Raw genomic sequence first — 21,604 nt, 5'->3', positions numbered from 1 at the left:
ATTACGTTCATAATTTATAATCATGATTTAAAATGTGTTCCCATAATTTAGGATAGTGTTTTCTCATATAAGATAAAATAAGTGTAATAATAATGATAAATTAATAATGTAACAAAAGATTGCATTGTGTTTAGTTAAACTTTATCTTAAATGTGAACATTAATTTTTAGTTTAAATAAACATACACTTTTAAGTGATGTAAAAATAAGACAAAAAAGGTTATATTTTCATTTTATTAATTTTTTTATATTAGTTTTTACAATGTTGTTCTTATCAATAAAAGTTTTGTCTCTATTTTTTAATTAAACATAAAAAAAATATTTAGTAAACATATTTTCAGAATATATTTTAATATATGTGCAACCATAATGTTAAAAAATATATGAATATAAACATTTTCAAAATATATATTAAAAATAATTTGTTTACATAATTTAGCATAAAATGTTTACTTTAATATTATTACCCGTTCTGCACTGTTCATCCACACTCAGTTTACTGTTTGTTTTTGAAATAGTGTTCTGACGCTTTTGCCCTTGCTCTCTCTTTTGTTTCTTCGCTTTTGTGTGGGTTTTTTCGTCTTTTTCGTACTCATTTGGAAAGCTTTGGTCCTTTCTTTTCCTTTCATTTTTTCCTTTCCGTAAAAAATGCTTCCCTTCTCGATGTTTTTTTCTTCTTGCAACAGCAAAACTTCCAGTACCGCCATCGTCTCCTCCACCACCCACTCTTAGGGATTTATGCTCCCACAAAATCTCCTCCACACTCCTTCTCTGCGCTCCTAAACCCGCCGCCATCACCAGAAAACGTGCTGCCACTGGAACTAGCGACAACACTGTCGCTACGACTCTTGCTTTTGATTTCTGATTTTGGGTTTTTTCTTATAAAGGTTTTGAACATCAATTGGTTTCAGAAGCAACCAAATGGGAGCGATTCTCGAACTATTTTGCTTTAGAAGGTACGTCTCCACCATCTCTTTTCATGATGTTTTTTTTGTCTCTTTTCCCTTTTTTCTCCACTGATTGTTGTTGTTGTTGTTATTTTCTTTAACTGTTTGAATTTTTTGCTTTTTTTTTTATACAATACCCTCTTATTGTTGTGCTTTTTTCTGTTGATGACGTTTTTCAAGGGACAATTCTGCAAGTACGCTCCTTTATGTCTTAGATCCATAATCTTTCTCTCATTTTCAAAGTTTTTTTTTTCTTTTTTTAATTTGGTGTTATGTGTGTGTGGTTGCAGTAAAATCTTTTGAATTGTAGATTTCTCATTATGAATGAAACTGTCATGCGAAACGAAATATAGACACTTAGAGGAAGGGCTCGGAGAAAGAAATTGTTGTCTCCAAAGGGCATGGATGTACGCCCAATAATGGAGGTTGTCAAAGGTGCTGCTTTTGGTATATTACAGGTAAAACCTGTGCATTTGTTCATATTTTTTCTATGAGAAAAGGGTTTTAATCTATTGGGTTTCTTCACATTTATCTGATTATCTATTTGCTAGCCAAATTATTATACTTCTTATTAAGAAAAGAATTAAGGTGATGTAGAACTAAAGAGGAGAAGAAAAAGAAAGGAAGGGAAGAGATTTAGAAGAGAAATTAGGAAGAAATTTGAGAAAGGAATGAGGAAGAAGAAATCAAGAGTGGGAATAATACTGAAATTGTATTCAATAATCATCAATTACATAGCTAAGCCTATTTATAAATATACAAGGTGATTATTGTACCTATATGTATAGAATTTATGTTTGTGGGATTCATTGGCTATGTTCTGATCAATGGCCATTTGCTTTCTATATTCAAAAAAGGAAAAAGATTGTCCTTTACTTTTGTTAATGATTTATGGTTACCCTTCTGCTTGATAAGCTTAGTGGTGATTTGTGCTGTAGAATGCTTTGTTGGTTATGTAAAAAAGATTCAAGGGCTTTACGTGTTTATGCGGAATGTAATAGGGATGGGCCTGATTACTTTGATTACTATACATGTCAAGTTGTAGAATTGCTATCAGAGGATGAAAATTCTCTACCTTTGACTTTGCAACCTCCCAAGTTACCCGGAAGAGAATTTGGCGAAGCCAAGGGGGATTCTTTATTTAGTAATGCAATTGATATTAGGTTGTCGGATTTCCAAAGAGAAAGATTGAAGGCATTGCTTCAACAAAGTGCGATTGTCCTTACTGCAGAATCTGATAAGGTATTCACTTTCAATTATGTAACAAAGTGATTTATAGCTAGATCTAGGAGTGCTTAAGTTGGAATAAATCTTGAAGATGGATGAAAGTCAAATACAACTTTTTTTGTTAAATTTTTTGTTTTTTTTTTCTTGAATTGGTTTTCTGTGGTTTTCTTTAAAAAATAGGATTGGGATGATCCACTTTTTAGTGTAATTTGATGAACATATTATCAACTAGGGGAGTACTTGAACAAGAGGCATGCTTCGATGCGTTGATGTCTATTATATTAGACTCATCAACCGATCAAATGGTACATCAAATGCTTTGATCTCTATTATGTTGATCTTTTTTTTCTTTTTTATTCATTTTTTGTATTGATTGGTGCATTATGTGTAAAGTGACAATTGAAACGTTTCAGCTAACGTTATTCGAAACGCAATGTACGTTAGGCTTACTATAATTTCTGTCATGGTTAGTTTCTAAATTACAGGCTTTTTGCCCTTTATTTCTGTTTAAATGTTTGCTCTGAAATTGAAGTTACAGTTGTTTTTATAATGTTTTTGTTATGTTCGTTTTGTTGTTAGGTCGTGCCAAGGAGTATGGTTTATGTGCAAAGTGTTGTTGCTGTGTGAGCCAAACAATTGGAAGGTTTGCTTCACAAATATTGAGGTTATTTAAATTACAAGTTAGATTGTGTTGAAAAGGTTCTACTGTATGTTGAATTTTTGTTTCAACAACTGTGTTTTTCTTAACTTTCTTAGGGATTTGAGTGAAGTAGAAGCTAAGCAAAAGACGCTTGAGGAGATTTTTTTATTATTTTAAATTCTGAAATTAGGTGGAATATAAAAGCTTGGTTTTGAATTGAAAATTGATAGGATTTGTTGCTTTGTTATCAGGCTATCAAGAACGCTTGAGAAAGGGACGGGACGTCTCTACTTCGCACTGTAAGCTTCCATTTTCTGTATTTGGCGTTTACTTTCTTTCACTCTTTTTTTTTCCTAAACCAAAAGATGAGAGAAAATGAATGAGAGAACGAATCTGATTGTTGGGGAATTATTTTTCTGTTCATTTGTCTTGTTTTAGAAGTTCTCATTGATGAATTATATGTATATTGTCAGTGTATTTTGTATAAAGTTTTAGACTGTTTTAGTGCTAATCTCTTCACTTCATTTTTCTCTTCTTCTAAGTTGGCTTTTTTTGTGTGGGCAGTTGTGAATTTTCAAGCACAAATCCCTTCGCTCTTTGATTCTATTTCACTCTCACAGTCTCTCACACATTGACTCTGAGATCACTTTAGCTTCTTCAATCAGGTATTTATTTCTATATATATATATATATATACATACACATGTATATATATATATTATGTTTGGTTTTTTTGTTCTCTTTGCTTTTACTATTCAAATCAAAACTTATTTGTCTATATGGTATGTTTTTTTTTATTTACACTACATTATTATATAGATATATCTATATGTATATAGGAATTGTCTCTAATTTGGTACCGGATTGGAGCGGTATATGTATATTTCCTTTAAAAATATGTATATTTCCAAACATGTATAATGTGACGAGACACTTATAATTTATCTAAACACCTATATACATGTTAATAAAGAAAATATACATGTTTTTAGAGGAAATATACATGTTTTTAAAGAAAATATACATGTGTCGCTCTAATCCGATACTGGATTGGAAACTTTACCTATTTATATATGTATATATAAACTAGCCCTATACTATAAAAATTTTCAATTTTTTGTACAATACAACAGTATTTCCCGCAACAACGTGCGGGCTTTTGGCTAGTATAATTGATAATAAATTAAAAATATAAGAAAAAAATTAAATTATCTCTAATAAAACTATTATCATAAACCTCAATAATTACTCTTAGTTAAGATAATTACTATTACAAAGTTATATATTTACCACGTAATTAATATAAAAGTTAGATAATATTATATATTAATCAAATATAAAAAAGTAATAAATACGAAGCATAATTTAGCATAATTTGTTTTCTACTTATAAGTTAGGTTTATAATTGATAGTCATAATTCAATAAAAAATTATACAAACAAAATATAAATAATATATTTCTTAATATTTAAGTATAAAAGATACATAAATTTGAAAGTTTTATTCATAATTTTTTCATAAAACTTATTCTCATAATTTAACATAATATGTTTTTTAATATAAAATATATAAAATTAAATACAATAATAAATATCAATTAATAATATAAAAAATATGAATTGTCTTTAATAAAACTATTACCTTAAATACAAATATTAACTTTTAGCTAAATAAAATATAGTTTTTTTTTAATAATCTAACATTAAATAAAAAAAGGAAAATTTTAATTTCACTAATTTTGTCATAATTTGTTTCCTTAGTAATTTTTATTATGTTATTATCTTTAAGAATTGTTTTTTTTTTCTATTATGCTCTTTTCTTAAATATTTAAATAAATATTTGATAATTATATTTTGGGAACATATTAAAATTTTTATGTCAACATGCTATTAAAAGATACATTAATGTAAAATTAAAAAAATAGAACTTTCGTAAAATTTATTTCCATAATTTAGCATAAATTATTCAATTTTATACATATATAATAAAACTGAGTATAATAATAAAAATAGATTAATAATGTAATAAAAAATTAAAATGTTTATCTGAGCATGACATTAAAAGATATATTAATGTAAAAATTTGAAACGTTTCAATATAAAATATATAAAACCAAGTGTAATAATAAAGATCAAATAATAATATAATAAAAAATACATTATCTTTAATAAAACTCTTATCTTAAATATAAATATTAAGTTTTTGCTAAATTAAATATAGTTTTCTTCATAATATAACATTAAATAAAAAAAGTTACTTTTTTATTTGATGAATTTTTTTTTTTTGTAATTTTAATATTGTTATTATCTTTAAGAATTGCTATTTTTTTATATGGCTCTTTTGTTAAACATTTAAATAAATGTTTGATAAATATATTTTGGGAACATATTAAAATATTTATGTGAGCGTAATATTAAAAGATACATTAATGAAAAAATTCTTAGACACAAAATTCTCATAAAATTTATTTAAAAGATACTCTCACCCATCTCTTCCCAGACCAGCCGTCTTTCTCTCTCGTCCAGTTTGGTTGAATCTCTTCCGTTGACCACGCCGCTGCCGCCTTCCAATCCACCACACCGTTGCCGGACATATCTAGCCCTAACCTCTCTCCCACCCATCTCTTTCCAGACCTAGCCGCCTCTCTCTCGTCTAGGAACTATCAACGTTCTTCTGTCGACCACGACGCTGTCGCCTTCCAATCCACCACGCTGTTGCCTGGCTTTCCTGTGCCGCCACCGCCTTCCAATCCACCACGCTGTTGCCGGACTTTCCTGTGTCGCCACCACCAGAGTATGATTCCTTTTTTCTTCTTTTTCTATGAAATTTTTTTTCTTTCACAATCTGCGTTAGATTTTTTATTATCTTGACTTCAATTTCATACTAGCATTGATCTCATTTGTGGCATTGAGTGAAGAGTGGTTCTTATAGTCACATTTCTCAATATTGTAATTGGGGTGTCCACACATTAGCTAAATACTATTTTTTGTATAATGATGATCGTTATTGGTTATAAGACTAGTTGTATTGCTGATTTTATACTGATATGACTATTTCTGTTTAATGCAATACACTTTTTTCTTTTTAAAAAAACACTTAGAGCCCGTTTGGTTGGAAGATTCGTTATCTGATTCGAATCATGATTCATGGTTCGCTATAGTATTTTCTCTCACACAAAACACACATAAATCGAAAATGATTCTAATCTTATGGTTCTAATCCATGAACCAAACGGACTCTTAAGTTCTAGTATAAAATCAAGAAACTGTTAGTTTCATATACTCAAACTCAAATTATTAATTCAAAAACTTCAAAACTCAGAAGCAAGAATAAAGGATACATTCCAAACGATAGTCCCAAAACACAGAAAAAGAAGCATGAGCTAATTAAACAGCCCTACATGTATTCTTACTAAACGACATCGTCCCCCATTATTTTCTTGCCGCCATTCGTTGTCCTTCCACCATATAAAAGTTAGTACGACCCAAACGTACAGAGGAATCATACCGTCGCCCGTAGCTCAGCGCCTTGGGTTTTTCTCTGCCTTCTCTTCGTACTGCGATCATCACTTCATTTCAGGTCTGCTAGATCTCCCTCTCATTGTACATTTACGCTATACATCTCGAAGATAATTGATAGATATGTGTGTGTGTATATTTATTTTCAATTTCATCTAAATTTATATGACAATATACGCTAGGGTTTTATATTCCGAGTTCCCAAATTATACAAGAAATCATACTAAGATATTTTTGAATCATGCTCGTCAGTTTGGGGCAATCAATTCCCTAATCTTGTCTGATGTTTTGTCTGCCGCCGATAATGAGCACCCGGAATTCTTTCTCGTCGTCATTTGTTTCATTTGTCGTTATTACTATTTGCTCTGAATTAATTACCACGAATTTTTGTTGTGAATTGGAATATTATTGAAAGGTAGTTCGAATTTCTGTTATTTCATTGTGAGTTTTGTAACCTATTGAATGCTAAATCTTTTGCTTATTTGCAATTTTCTCTGAATGTTTACCTTCCTTGATGTATTTTGGTAATTTCTAGAGATTTGATCAGACTTGTTGATGTTTGTATCTTTTCGTTCTTTTGGTTTTTGGTACCTGGGAATTTTATTGGTGCAACTGATGTTATGGGAATTTTATTGGTGCAACTGATGTTATTTGCTTAATGAATCAGATGGAAGGGGGGGAAAGTATACTGGATGCCTTAAACGAAGAGGATAACTTTGAATATGATGAAGACATTGAAATGGTTGATGTTGAAGAATGGGAGTTAGTGGAGGAGAATTTGCGAAATGATTTGGGTCAAAGCAATGCTGGTGAAGTCAATGTAAATAATCAAGAATCCCAATGTAAAAATCACAAGCGGAGGGCGAACAAGAAGAAGAACAAGCGAAAGAGGAGTGGTCCAGATCCCAATGTCACGGACATAAACACGTCAGCTCTTAGATTGTATTATTAAATTTGAGTACTCGGTTTTTGTTACTAAAGTCGTCCATTCAAGGTCTAAAGTTAAGAAATGGTGCAATTGAATCTCTACATGTTTTGAGGAGTTACATTTAATAGAATGTTTGAGGAGCTCTTCCTGTGTATGACACGTTTTAAGTTTGGTCCTTTGCAGATTTGTGTTAGATACATGCAGACGACTTAAAGAGAAGAAATCATACATGGTTTATACTGCTGTTGGATGTTTGGGAATTTATGCATTATGTGACCTCATCAAGGAGGTATCAAATTCTGTCCTCAAAATACACCTTTTGATTTATACGACATGTAATGCTATAGGTTGTGTTGCTGCCATTTTCGTTTTGTTCTTTAAATAACACATTTTGACGGTTCTTTTTGGAATTGGGATGTGTTGTATGTATGTGATGTAGTCATGTGCGTTAATGTGTCTTTTCTCAAGTTCATAATGTCTACCCACCTTTCCAACTTTAATGTCTTGTTGAATAGCCTTCGATTATTGTTGAACTGACCTTTTTAGCGGGTGCATGGACTGTGGACTTTGAACTGCATCTTTTGATAAGGTTGATTTTACGAATTGATCCATCTCTCTGATCCTTGATCATCATTTAACTTCCTCTTTTCCGTTTTTTCTCTTTGGTTCGGGTGAGAGGTATATGTTTGACTTACTGCAGAAAGAATGGTTCAAAAACTTCTTATTCATCACTGAAATTTACAGGCTATAAATAGCCGAATACAAGCAGAAAGAAAACAAGAAAGAAAAATAAAAAACAGGAAAGAATAAAATACAACTAACTTTCCTAATTCACAATCGTTGACTAATCTACGCAAATGAAAGAAGGAAACAAATCTGCCTATTTACATCAAAACATAAACCGGAAAGTTGACTAGTCTTATGAGAATATTCTGTGTATTTCAACACTCCCCCTCAAGTTGGATGGAGAATATCTTCCATATACAGCTTGCTAATTAGTCTATCGAATTGTTTCTTGTGAAATCTCTTTGTGAGAACATCAGCAACTTGATCAGCCGTGGGAATGTATGTCATGCAAATATGTCCACTGTCAAGTTTCTCTTTAATAAAATGTCTATCCACTTCTACATGCTTTGTTCTATGATGTAGAACTGGATTGTGTGCAATAGAAATTGTTGCTTTATTGTCGCAATATACTTTCATAGGTGAGACCTTTGCCAGTTTCAAATCCTCCAGTAGTCTTCTAATCCAAATTACTTTACAAATTCCATGAGCAAGAGACCTAAACTCGGCTTCAGCACTACTTCTCGCAACGACATTTTGTTTCTTGCTTTGCCAAGTAACTAGGTTCCCACTAACAAAGGTACAGTAGCCCGATGTTGATCTTCTATCAGTTGAACTTCCAACCCAGTCAGCATCTGTGTAGACCTAAATTTGCAAGTGTCCCTGCCTTTTAAATAACAATCCTTTCCTAGGAGTCCCCTTTAAGTACCTTAGGATTCGATACACGGCATTAAAGTGTTCTTTCCCAGGTGAATGCATAAACTGGCTTACCAAATTTACTGCAAATGCGATATCTGGGCATGTATGAGTCAAATGTATTAGTCTTCCAACGAGTCTCTAATATTGCTCCCTGTTCACCATTTTTTCTTCTTTGGCCGGTTGTAGCTTCAAGGGGTGTCTCGGCTGCCTTGCAACCTAGCATGCCTGTTTCACTAAGTCAAGTATTTATTTGCGTTGATTGACGAATATACCTTCCTAAGACCTAGCAAACTCCATTCCAAGGAAATACTTCACCGTCCCTAAGTCTTTGATTTCAAACTCAGCTGCAAGTTTCTTCTTCAAGGTTCCCAACTCTGCATCATCATTTTCTGTTAGGATTATATCATCCACATAAACAATTAGAATAGCAATCTTATTGCCAGCTGAGTGTCTATAGAACATAGTATGATCCGCTTGACTCTGGGAGTAGCCATAACTCCTTGCAGCTTGTCCAAAACGTTCAAACCACGCTCTAGGGGATTGTTTAAGTCCATACAAAGACTTATTCAACTTACATACTTTATTCTTCCCGAATTCTTCTTCAAAACCAGGCGGTAGACTCATGAATACCTCTTCTTCTAAGTCTCCATTTAAGAATGCATTTTTTACGTCCAACTGATACAATTGCTAGTAATTATTCACGACTAGGGACAATAGAACCCGGATAGAGTTTATCTTTGCAACTGGAGCAAATGTCTCATGATAATCTATTCCATAGGTTTGTGTAAAACCCCTTCCCCACTAGTCTTGCCTTATATCTTTCTATGCTGCCATCAGCCTTACATTTTACTGTAAATACCCACTTACACCCCACAATCTTCTTATCACTAGTCAAATCAACAATCTCCCAAGTCTCATTCTTTTTGAGCCCATTCATTTCCTCCATGACTGCTAATCTCCAATTCTGATCATCTAGTGCTTCCTGGATATTTCTAGGAACAAAGAGGTGAGCGATTTTGGAAAGAAATGCTCTATGATTACAAGAAAGTCTGTGAGAGGATAAATATTTTGCAATGGGGTGATTAGTACAATTTCAGACTCCTTTCCTAATGGTAATAGGAATACTAAGATCTGACAACTCATTTGATGGTACAGAGGAATTTGAAGGAATAGGAGATGAGTTTGAAGGAAGAGGAATAGAATTACCTGAAGAATCTCTTGGACCATCACTCGGGTATGGCTGGTCTGATGCTGGAGCAGATTGGTCTTTATTACTTCTTTGAGTTTTTCTCCTAGTATAAACCAGAAGCTCAGGAGGATTTTGATTCTGTAGTATTTCTCCTTTTACATGTTAATTGTTTATGCTTGGGGATGATAGAATAGGATTTCCTTTATTTCCAAGATCCTGAACAAGTTTTTCCTGACTAGTGGTTTCAGAGGGCAAAATGATTGATTCAGAAATTATATTCGGTAATGGAGTAAAAGTATTCCAAAAATCAGTTTCTTCTCTCGCTCTCTCCCCCTGAAGATAATTTTTGCTAAAGTAGGGTCGGTCTTCCACAAAAGAAATGTCCATACTTACATAGGTCTTCCTAGTTTGAGGGTTATAACACTTATATCCCTTCTTGTTTGGAGCATAACCTATGAATACACATTTTTCAGCCCTTGGATCAAATTTTGAGTGAGTTTTGTGGGGTATGTGAACATAAACTGTATAGCCAAAGACTTTTATTGGTAAATCCGAATGTATCCTACATTCTGGAAAAATATGTATAAAGCATTCTAAAGGTGTAGTATATTTTAAGACTCAAGTAGGCATCCTATTTATTAGATATGATGCGGTTAGAACTGCCTCTCCTCACAAATATTTTGAGACATGCATAGTGAACATTATGGCATGGGCAACCTCAAGTAAATTTTATTCTTTCTTTCGGCAATCCCATTTTGTTTAGGATCTACACACGTAGATTGATGGTGAATCCCTTTTTCTTTTAAAAAATTTCCCACATATTCATTGTAGTATTCAGTTCCATTATCAGTTCTTAGGATGCTTATTTTGTTTTGAAATTGATTTTCAATCATATTGTAAATTTCCTTAAACAAATTTTCTACCTAAGATTTTTCATTCATCAAATATATCCAGCATAATCATGTATGATCATCTATAAATGTCACAAACCATTTTTTTCCTGATAAAGTTGTTACCTTTGAAGGTCTCCATACATCACTATGCACAAGATAAAATGGTTTAGAAAGTTGATAAGGCTTAGTAACATAAGTGGACCTATGACTTTTAGACAAATAACAACTTTCACAATAGAGAGATGAACAATTGAATTTTTTGAATAATTGAGGAAATAAATGTTTAAGATATCGAAAACTAGGATGTCCTAGTCTATAATGCCAAAGCATAATTTGTTCATAAACAGAATTTGAACTAATACTACTAAGACCTTGAGCCTTTTTATTACTGGAGAAATCTTCATCGAAGTATTAAAGACCATCTCTCATCCTAGCACTGTCAATCATCTTCCCCGAGTTCCAGTCCTGAAATTCACAATGAGAGTCAAAGAATACAACACGACAGTTAGAATCTTTAGATATTTTACTGACAGACAAAAGATTACAGGCAAGTTTAGGAACATGAAGTACAGACTTAAGGTCTATATTTCTTGAGAGTTTAATAGAGCCTTTCCCTGCAATAGATGAGAAACTACTGTCTGCAATTCAAATTTTTTCATTACCAGAACAAGGAAAATATATAGTGAATAAGTGTGAGACACTGGTCATGTGATCGGTAGCTCCTGAATCAATGATCCAAGTAGAAGAATTGAAACTTGTGTAATAAGAAAAAACACTAAAATCACTACCTGTTGGGCCAAGGAAACATTAGGAGTACCAGAGGATGAATTAGATTTTAGCAGTTTCAAGAGGAAATCAATTTGTTCTTTGCTGAATGTCTTGGTTGCATTGGCTGAGGAGGATGCATGGCTGGTTTTTTCCCCGGGTCTGCTGCCTTTCAAATTTGCTGGTTTTCCATGAAGCTTCCAGCAAGTTTCTCGGGTATGACGTGGTTTATTGCAATAATCACACCATGCTCGAGATTTTTCATCGAACCGCCGCTGGTATTGGCTGTATAATGACTTGTTTGCAGCTTGATTTCCGGCTGGGGTTTTGGGTTCTTCCGCAGCGAGAGCAGTTGATTCAGTTGGGTTCACAATCCCTTTTTTTCCCAACATGACATGACGCCTGGTCTCCTCCCTTCTAACTTCCGAGAATACTTCTCCAATGGAGGGAAGAGGCTTTCTTCCAAGGATTCTCCCCCTTACTTCATCTGTCAAGTAACCTATCTTTCCTCTTCCCCGGATGTACATTCGAACGGATTGGGACCAACGCAAGAAATTTCCCTCATTAAGACGAATGGTGGTGATTTGCACCGAATGGGAATCATGGTGCAACAGTCGGGTTTGATTGGTTTTTGTGGAAGAAATTGAAGAAGATTTAGAGGTTGTTTCGGAGATGGTGAATAACAAGGAGAGGAAAAGAAAAAAAAAGTGGCAGTGATCACGAAGAAAAGAAAAAAAATCAGTGATGGAGGCTGAAACGAAGAAGGCCAAATATTGGCTCTAATACCATGCAGAAAGAATGGTTCAAAAACTTCTTATTCATCACTGAAATTACAGGCTATAAATAGCTGAATACAAGCATAAAGAAAACATGAAAGAAAAATAAAAAACAGGAAAGAATAAAATACAGCTAGCTTTCCTAATTCTAACTTTTCTAATTCACAATCTTTGACTAATCTACGCAAATGAAAGAAGGAAATAAATCTGCCTATTTACATCAAACATAAACTGGAAAGTTGACTAATCTTATGAGAATATTCTGTGTATTTCAACACTTACCCCTTCCAAATTTCCAATTAAAGGTGAGAAACTGGTTGTGCTTGATGTTGGACCAGCCTAGGAGTTGAAAATGCTTATCCACTCAAATTAACCATCCGACTTTCCTAATTTCTAATGTTCAATGATTTTTCCCAACACTTGCAGATTTATCTTGTAGAAGCAAAAGCTATTTGCTCCTTCAAGTCATGTGCTATGAGTTCTGATGTTCCCTGGCTGAATCTTCACCGTTTGCTGTTTCTGTGGGTTATCATTTTCTTTACTAGCCAATTCCGTAGAAAAGTTATAGATCACATTTAGTTTTGGGAAGTTAAAGACGGGGAGAAAGAAAAGAAAAAAAGTACTTTCTGATTAATGATTGGTTCATGATTGGGTTTTAGAAGTTTTTTTGATACCGTATTGATATTCCATAATTGAGTTTTATTTGGCGGTGCTTAGCAGTTTTTGTGGTTGTCCGCTTTTCTTTAAATATGTCAGTTCTTAGAAGGGAACATATTTGTATTGAAGCATCTTGTCTACTTCTATTATATGCTGTTCCTATTTTCTAGTGTTGAGTTACTGAATACTTTTAGGCCAGATGAAGTATAATATTTTTGTCTCTCATAAACTTGTGTAGTTGGGATCTCCAGTCTCTCTCTTTTTTTTTTTTTTTTTTTGAAAGATCTAGATGCATAGTTTTTTCATTAGTGTAAATTATTTCAGGTGAAGGCAGTCCAGGCTTGTGGTGGTCAGATGACTGCAGATGGCAGACGATTTCGAACAGGCGGTGGCATATTATGGAGCATCGTCAAAGCGCGAGAACCAAAAGCGTACAAAGAGATAATGAATAAAGCAAAGGAATTTGAGGTGCATGAATAAACTTGGTTTATCTAGTCTGATGAATTGTATGTGCGTATCTAGGGGCATTGATTACTATATTCTTGTCTGTACTGTTTTTTAGTCGTTGTTTTGCTACTGAAAAATGTTCGCGTACTGCTTATATCTGTGTGATACAGTGACGGCATTTAGGCTGTATTGGTGAAAAAAAAATAAAATGTGGAAATAGTTAATTGAATTGTGATCAATGAGAATGCTTTAGAGAACTCTCACTTTCTGCTGGTTTATAGATTCGTTAAGATAACTTACGTTCTTTAGGAGTTGGCTTCTCGTCTGAAAATCAAGTTATATGATGCCACAAGTTAAATGGTTACTTTCTTTCTGATATGATTTCATTTCCCTTATAGTTTCTGTTTTCTGAATTTATTTATCCTTCCGCAGAAGCAATTTAAGCTACCATATTCGAAGCAAAATAGCTGAATACAAGCATAAAGAAAACATGAAAGAAAAATAAAAAACAGGAAAGAATAAAATACAGCTAGCTTTCCTAATTCTAACTTTTCTAATTCACAATCTTTGACTAATCTACGCAAATGAAAGAAGGAAATAAATCTGCCTATTTACATCAAACATAAACTGGAAAGTTGACTAATCTTATGAGAATATTCTGTGTATTTCAACACTTACCCCTTCCAAATTTCCAATTAAAGGTGAGAAACTGGTTGTGCTTGATGTTGGACCAGCCTAGGAGTTGAAAATGCTTATCCACTCAAATTAACCATCCGACTTTCCTAATTTCTAATGTTCAATGATTTTTCCCAACACTTGCAGATTTATCTTGTAGAAGCAAAAGCTATTTGCTCCTTCAAGTCATGTGCTATGAGTTCTGATGTTCCCTGGCTGAATCTTCACCGTTTGCTGTTTCTGTGGGTTATCATTTTCTTTACTAGCCAATTCCGTAGAAAAGTTATAGATCACATTTAGTTTTGGGAAGTTAAAGACGGGGAGAAAGAAAAGAAAAAAAGTACTTTCTGATTAATGATTGGTTCATGATTGGGTTTTAGAAGTTTTTTTGATACCGTATTGATATTCCATAATTGAGTTTTATTTGGCGGTGCTTAGCAGTTTTTGTGGTTGTCCGCTTTTCTTTAAATATGTCAGTTCTTAGAAGGGAACATATTTGTATTGAAGCATCTTGTCTACTTCTATTATATGCTGTTCCTATTTTCTAGTGTTGAGTTACTGAATACTTTTAGGCCAGATGAAGTATAATATTTTTGTCTCTCATAAACTTGTGTAGTTGGGATCTCCAGTCTCTCTTTTTTTTTTTTTTTTTTTTTGAAAGATCTAGATGCATAGTTTTTTCATTAGTGTAAATTATTTCAGGTGAAGGCAGTCCAGGCTTGTGGTGGTCAGATGACTGCAGATGGCAGACGATTTCGAACAGGCGGTGGCATATTATGGAGCATCGTCAAAGCGCGAGAACCAAAAGCGTACAAAGAGATAATGAATAAAGCAAAGGAATTTGAGGTGCATGAATAAACTTGGTTTATCTAGTCTGATGAATTGTATGTGCGTATCTAGGGGCATTGATTACTATATTCTTGTCTGTACTGTTTTTTAGTCGTTGTTTTGCTACTGAAAAATGTTCGCGTACTGCTTATATCTGTGTGATACAGTGACGGCATTTAGGCTGTATTGGTGAAAAAAAAATAAAATGTGGAAATAGTTAATTGAATTGTGATCAATGAGAATGCTTTAGAGAACTCTCACTTTCTGCTGGTTTATAGATTCGTTAAGATAACTTACGTTCTTTAGGAGTTGGCTTCTCGTCTGAAAATCAAGTTATATGATGCCACAAGTTAAATGGTTACTTTCTTTCTGATATGATTTCATTTCCCTTATAGTTTCTGTTTTCTGAATTTATTTATCCTTCCGCAGAAGCAATTTAAGCTACCATATTCGAAGCAAGCAACAGGGCAAAGAAAAGATGGCTCGTCTGAAAACGTTACTGGTGCACCCATGAACGGAACAGCATCCAATGTTTCAAATGCTCTACAAGTCCAGTCGGAAGTGCAGAATCAAAACGAGCAGTCAAACGATGAAGAGAATCGAGTGTCTGTCCGTGATAGGTTAAGGATACCTGTTTCTTATGATGATGACCTGCTTGGAGGTGATCAGAAAGATGATACAGTTTGATTCTCAAAACAAATTATTATTAATGCTTGGAGGTTTTCTAGCATTGATTTCGCTCAAGAGGGCCGAGAATAAAGAGAATTGTTATTATTTTTCGTGTAAGCAACTATTGTAAGTTTCTGAGTGTATCAATGCTATAAAATTTTGTTTGAAGAGAAATTATTCTTTTTTTTTTGGTCCTTTGTGAGTCGTTTTCAAATATTTATTCGTGAATGTTATGTCATTGCATCATCGCGAGGGAATTGTCGTTGCATGGAATATAAGATTACCTCCGCTAATCTTTTTAAATAAATGATTAATGTTCCGAGTAAGGACCGTTTAGTTTGTTGATTCGAGTTTTGATGTAATTTTATGTGAGTTTTTTACTGCAGTAAAAAAATTTAATGTGACTATTTCTGAGAGTTTTTTACTGTAACAAAACTCGAATTCTAAACTCGAATCGATGAAATGAACGGGGTTTAAGATTTTCAATTTAGTGAAATATGAATTTGTGTAGCTAGATGCAGTTATATTTGATATTACCCTCTAGTAACCAAAATGAAAAAGGCTCAAAATGATATTTTTGTGGCAAGTAGTGGTTATTGGATTATACTATTGGTTTGAACACACAAAGTAGCGTAATAAAAAAAAAAGAATCATTATTTGTGGGGTATTTCAGTACTACATCACAAAATTTTCCAGCTTTAAAGCTTAGTAAAACAACAGTAATAAAGTCGAAAACCAAAATGGTAAACCAGAGAAACTCTATTGGTTTGATTAATCTGTATATATCATATATATATATATATATTATATGAACGTTTGAGATACCTATGCTATACACACACTATTCTTTCTTTTCATTATAGAAAACGAAAAAAAAAAAAAAAACTATTATTCCTTATACTTCAAAAAAAAAAAAAAAAAAAAAAAAGGAGTGTTCACATGTATCACGTAACCTTCCCCATCTATAGCATAGTTGATGGGAGCCTTGGTACTAAAAAATCACCCAGTAAAAAAATAAACCAAAGAGAGCACAGGCAGAAGAGGAGCTTGGCCAGCCCCAGCACCTGCAGGCCAGCACAAAGCCAAGCCTTCAGTCTTCACGTACGAGATGAAAGAAGAAGCGCTCCAAAGAAACAAGCTCTAACTATCTCTTATTAACAGCAACGACATGATTTCGCTGTTTGTCTTGCAAGAAGAGGCAAACCACCGTGCAGTCATCTATCTTTGCAGCCGGGAACTTCCTCTTCCACGCAGCGTTCGCCGCCTCCACCACTGCTCTTGCTGCCGCCTCCTCGGTCGCCGCTTCCCACACGACAGCCGCAACTTGATCATTACTCATGACATCCCAAACCTATTTCATTTAATCAAAGTTCATAAGATAAAATTGTTCTATACGATAAAACTTTTTTTTTTTTAAATAAGTAACAAGTAATTGTCTTACCCCGTCTGTTGCGAGAACGAGGAATTGGTCGTTCGAAGTTAGTCGGTGAAAAGAGACATCAGGGATGGCGATAATGCCATAGTCTTTGAGAAGAAAGTCTCCGAAAGCCCGAGACATGGCTAGTCCCGGTACGTCCTCGTGTGGCAGCCAAACTCTCTGTATGTGCGGTTCGTTCTTCAGCGCTATTACCCTTCCTTTGCACGTCCGTATTCTCTCTGCTTCACCTGTGTTTCCCAAAACGACAACAAATTAATCGATTGTCCTTTGAGAAAGAAGGGAATTTCTTTTTCTTTTTTCCTTTTCTTACTTGGTAAGCCTGGCTTTAGATCAGTGGTCAACTGAACGGCCTTGATTCCATTCTCTGTTATTGTCCCCAAGACTGCCCTTGAATCTCCTAGATTTGCTATTATAAGATCATCTCCCTGTTTTATATTACCAAATTAAAAACAACATATCAATACAAGGATAATAGTACATATAGTTGTAAAATCTTGGGATTTCTCTCTCTTTTGTTTTTGTTTGTTTTTTTTTTTTTTTTTTTTTTTTTTTTTTTTTTTTTTTTTTTTTACCTGTCTTATGGCAACAACGGCGGTGGTTCCACTACAAGAGAAGTCCAAATGGTCTTGAAGCTTAATCTCCTTGTCCATCACTTTGAACGCACTAATAACAGTCTCTTTCCATTTCTCACAATCCTCTACTTCCGGCACAGATTTACCATCTGTGTCTTCGTTAAACTTTGTGATCACGGATTCCTTTTGGCTTTGCAAGAGCAACGGCAAGCGATTCCTCACCATCTCACTCACCACATGGCCATTCTTTCCATGTCCATCAAAAACCCCGCAGAAAGCCCCGTCTTTCATTCCATAGCCCTTAACAAACAAACAAACAAAATCAGAATCTCATATATATAGATTCCAATATTAGTTATAATCGTGAATAATTTCGATCCAATGGTTATATATATAGAACCTGGTATAGAATAGCGGAATCTTGGTTAAGTCCTTTGCTTCCTTCTTTGGAGTATACAGAACAGAGGCCGTGAATTCCGGTGGAATCGTTTTGGTTGTCGAAGAAGAGCACGGCGTTTCCATGGCCGTGTTCGGATTCGGCGTTGTGGATCTGATCAGAAGATGCAACGGATATGCAGATTCCCATTGTGGATCGGAAACTTGGACTTGGAATCGGAATGACACACCACTTATTTTCTTATTCTAAACCAAGACTAGTTTTATAGTCCTAGCTATCCAGCTTGGGTTTAGAATATTCAGTATGTTTTTGCCGCCAAACGCGCATGTAAAGTAAACGACATGTAATAAGATATTGCAGAGCTGAATAGGCTCCTTATGGGCTGAATTCTTGCTTAGATTACATTTACATCATTTATTTATTTTGTTTGGAAAATTATTATTTTTTTACTTTTATATTTCTTATGACGTGTTGACTGCTTATGTCCCTTGTATTAGGCTTAGGCCACCCCAGGGTTCACTTAAAGTTAAAGGGCAAATGCATAACTTGTTTATTATTTCGTACAGCTTTTTCGGTTTTGTTGTACGGTAACTTGTAACATTAGCAAATTTAGACATGGGAAAGCAAAAAAGAGAAGAGAAAAAAAAAAAAAAAAGAATGGTTACATATTGCATTGCAGGGCCTGCTCAATTCTACGTGTACCAACACAAAATCTTTAGCGAGTTCAAATGTACCAGACAAGCATATCTTATGCTGTCACATTTGAGACATTTTCTTGTATCTATCTAATCTTATTGCACTAAATTTTGTGGTAATCACTAAGTTCTAGGATTTTTTTTTTTAAAACAAAAATCTTGGAATGGGGTAACGTACATAACTTCTTATATTATGAATCCAAAATCTCTTGCATTATGAATGACTAGTTATTTTTGTCAAAGATTTTGTAATTGCGAGTATTTATCACGATTTTTTTTTTACGTTATTACTTTGCATGCTAATTCTTGAAGTATGCGGCGAGTCACAAGTTGCCCTTCGGCTTTTATCTGGAGTCATCCCATTCAAGTGGAGGAACGTAACAAAAGCAACTAGAAGTTTTGATCGCTCCAGAACGTTGACCAAACTTGGTTCACTTTAGTGAGGAAGGAGGTTTCTTATTTTTTAAGTTTTATTCATTTATTCATTATTATTTTTTGCATGTATTACCACGGGACTGGTCCCCTCTTCCCATAGAGTTGATAGTACCTCAATAATTGGACAATTTTATGAAAAGAAGCAAATTGCAGTTGGTCAACCTTTACGAAATAATATAGAATTGTCTCGCAAGCAATTGGATATATTGCAATTCCACCTTTTGAATAGATGCAATAATGCATAATAGTTCCATTAAAAAATGTATAATAATGCATTATAGTCAAGTGCAAGCGTGGATAAGCGGAGAAGGGATCCAACTTAAATAATAATAATAATAATAATAAACGTCATGCCGGTGGGATATTCATTTAGTTGATGAATCAATCAGATGACATCTCCACCCTGCAATACGTGGACTTTGCGGCCCGTCCCACCTAATGAAAGCTCCATTGACAAAATAAGTGATAATGATCATCCATGTATAAGTTGACTTTTGCTTGTTTTCGGTTCTAAAGAGAGCATCAAATTTATACATGTGTAAATACACACACATATTTTTAAGTGTTGGGTTATATTTTATCAGCAAAAAAAAATGTTTTGGGTTATATTTTGTGCCATAGAAAACTTACGATTATGACTCCATAATTGGAGGCCTCGTGTCATACGAATAATGAGCGAAGCGAGCGGGTAATAGAAACACATTTTTTCATATGTCTGGATTAAATACTTCAGAGAACGAACAAGAATACGTGTGTATGTCGCCAATTAATTGAAAATATGAGTTAGTAAACAGGCGAAATAAATATTTACATGATTAACGAATTTTGACTTTTTTAGGAGAAGGAAACTCTTGGCCCACTCCAAAGGTCAGGAGTACAGTGGAAAACTTTAGCTTTCAAAGCTTCTTCATTACCATATATAATATTGTAATGTGTTAGAAATTAGTGAGAGAAGTCGGCAAATTACTCTGTACTTGTACTTTTAGAGTGTAATTTGAGTGTAATTTTTGAGTTAAATTTGAGTTATAATTTGAGTTAAAATTGTAATTTGAGTTTGTGTTTGGTTGTATACATTTAAGTTATGTTCTGAGATAAAAATCTTTTTGAGTTTGTGTTTGAGTGAGTTAAAACTTAAATTTGTATTTAGATAGTATTTTAATAAAAACTCAATGGTAATGAAAAATTTTAATAGGGTATATGGGTGGGGTTTTATTCGTCTTTTCGTTGTCAACGCATAGAAAAAAATCGTCTCAATCAAGATTAAAACGAAAAAGTTATAGCACTTTTAAGAATAGAAAAAATATTATTTATTAATTTGAGTTCAAGTTTCTGAACTCGAGTTGAAGGGAAAACTTAAACTCGAGTTTTAGTCCAAAACTCAAGTTCAAACTTAAAAGAACATGAACTTGAATAAAGTTAGAACTCGAGTTATATTTTTTTGAGTTTTTGAGGCTGTTGAACACACCCTCGAGTTTCTGAACCAAAAACAAAAGAGCTTTGTCATACTCATAGCTTTTCAATCAGTGTGAACAAAAAAAAAGTAGGCAAATATATCTTGCATGTCCATGTTGGTGTACACTAGTGTTGATAGTAAAATTTTTTCAATAAGATTACGTCAGATTATCTCTCGGTAGTCAGTCAGGTTATCGGTCAAAACTGGTTATATTATCAAGAAAGGGCAATTGGTTGTACTTGTCTTCAATGTATTTTGAAGTGGTATGGATCTGTTGTTAAATGAAAAGAACACACGAGATTATAGTGGTTCACTCTATAATAAAAGAGCTACATCCACTTGTTATTGTATTTTCCTTTCTATCTTCCTTCAAAGGTTACAAAATCAACCTCCCTTTTTTCTCTGGGGCTTTACCCCTTTTATATCTCACAGATTACATATGGGGCGGACTGTGATAGGGGGTTCTCTAATAGTTTCTCTCGAGTAGCCTATTATCCTACCTGATCGTAGCCTCTCTATACCTTTTGGGCTGTTCACTCACACACTTTGTCCATTATTGCGGTGTTTACGGTAAAAAAAAAATTGCACGTTTTAATAGAACGTGGTGTAAAAACGTGGAGCAAAAATGTGGTGCAAAATGTGGTGGAGTAGTGATTTAAAAAAAAATGATGGTGCATAATGTGGTGGGTGCAAAACGTGGGGTAGTGAAAAAACTGTTAGGGGGCGTTTGGTATGCAGGAATCAGTAGGAATCATATTCTCAGGAAAGTGATGGAAGGTAATATGATTCCTAAGAATAATACATTATTGTGTTTGGTTTCATACATTAATCTTTCTCAAATTCTTAAGAATATTACATTACTGTATTTGGTTGTGCATGAGAATGTTATAAATTTAAAAAAATATATTTTTAAATGAATAATAATAATAATAATAATAATAATAATAATAATTATTATTATTATTATTACTATA

At 33.6% G+C, this 21,604-nt stretch overlaps 3 protein-coding genes across 3 annotated transcripts; 2 read left to right on the top strand and 1 right to left on the bottom strand.

The window, feature by feature from the left end:
* The first annotated feature begins 711 nt into the window (after positions 1–711).
* LOC21402470 lies at positions 712–13,939 on the top strand. Its single transcript, XM_024166040.1, has 13 exons — positions 712–955; positions 1,127–1,140; positions 1,237–1,404; positions 1,986–2,188; positions 2,354–2,478; positions 2,587–2,639; positions 2,753–2,816; positions 3,065–3,112; positions 3,378–3,478; positions 6,999–7,258; positions 7,443–7,548; positions 13,346–13,489; positions 13,901–13,939. Exons 10-13 carry the CDS (start codon positions 6,999–7,001, stop codon positions 13,937–13,939), a joined length of 549 nt encoding a protein of 182 aa, XP_024021808.1. The 5' UTR covers positions 712–955; positions 1,127–1,140; positions 1,237–1,404; positions 1,986–2,188; positions 2,354–2,478; positions 2,587–2,639; positions 2,753–2,816; positions 3,065–3,112; positions 3,378–3,478.
* Positions 13,940–14,061: 122 nt separating this feature from the next.
* Positions 14,062–15,824, top strand: LOC112091746. Its single transcript, XM_024166061.1, has 3 exons — positions 14,062–14,385; positions 14,846–14,989; positions 15,401–15,824. Exons 2-3 carry the CDS (start codon positions 14,876–14,878, stop codon positions 15,656–15,658), a joined length of 372 nt encoding a protein of 123 aa, XP_024021829.1. The 5' UTR covers positions 14,062–14,385; positions 14,846–14,875; the 3' UTR covers positions 15,659–15,824.
* Positions 15,825–16,570: 746 nt separating this feature from the next.
* LOC21402468 (probable protein phosphatase 2C 72) lies at positions 16,571–18,441 on the bottom strand. Its single transcript, XM_010098788.2, has 5 exons — positions 18,051–18,441; positions 17,651–17,950; positions 17,389–17,503; positions 17,082–17,305; positions 16,571–16,991 (listed from the first exon to the last, which is right to left on the bottom strand). Exons 1-5 carry the CDS (start codon positions 18,234–18,236, stop codon positions 16,785–16,787), a joined length of 1,032 nt encoding a protein of 343 aa, XP_010097090.1. The 5' UTR covers positions 18,237–18,441; the 3' UTR covers positions 16,571–16,784.
* Between the last annotated feature and the right edge of the window lie 3,163 nt (positions 18,442–21,604).

Source organism: Morus notabilis, unplaced genomic scaffold (assembly GCF_000414095.1).
Source record: "Morus notabilis unplaced genomic scaffold, ASM41409v2 Scaffold804, whole genome shotgun sequence".
NCBI lineage: Eukaryota > Viridiplantae > Streptophyta > Magnoliopsida > Rosales > Moraceae > Morus > Morus notabilis.
Note: the sequence above shows the minus strand (reverse complement) of the source record. Positions and strands in the feature narration are given on the sequence as shown.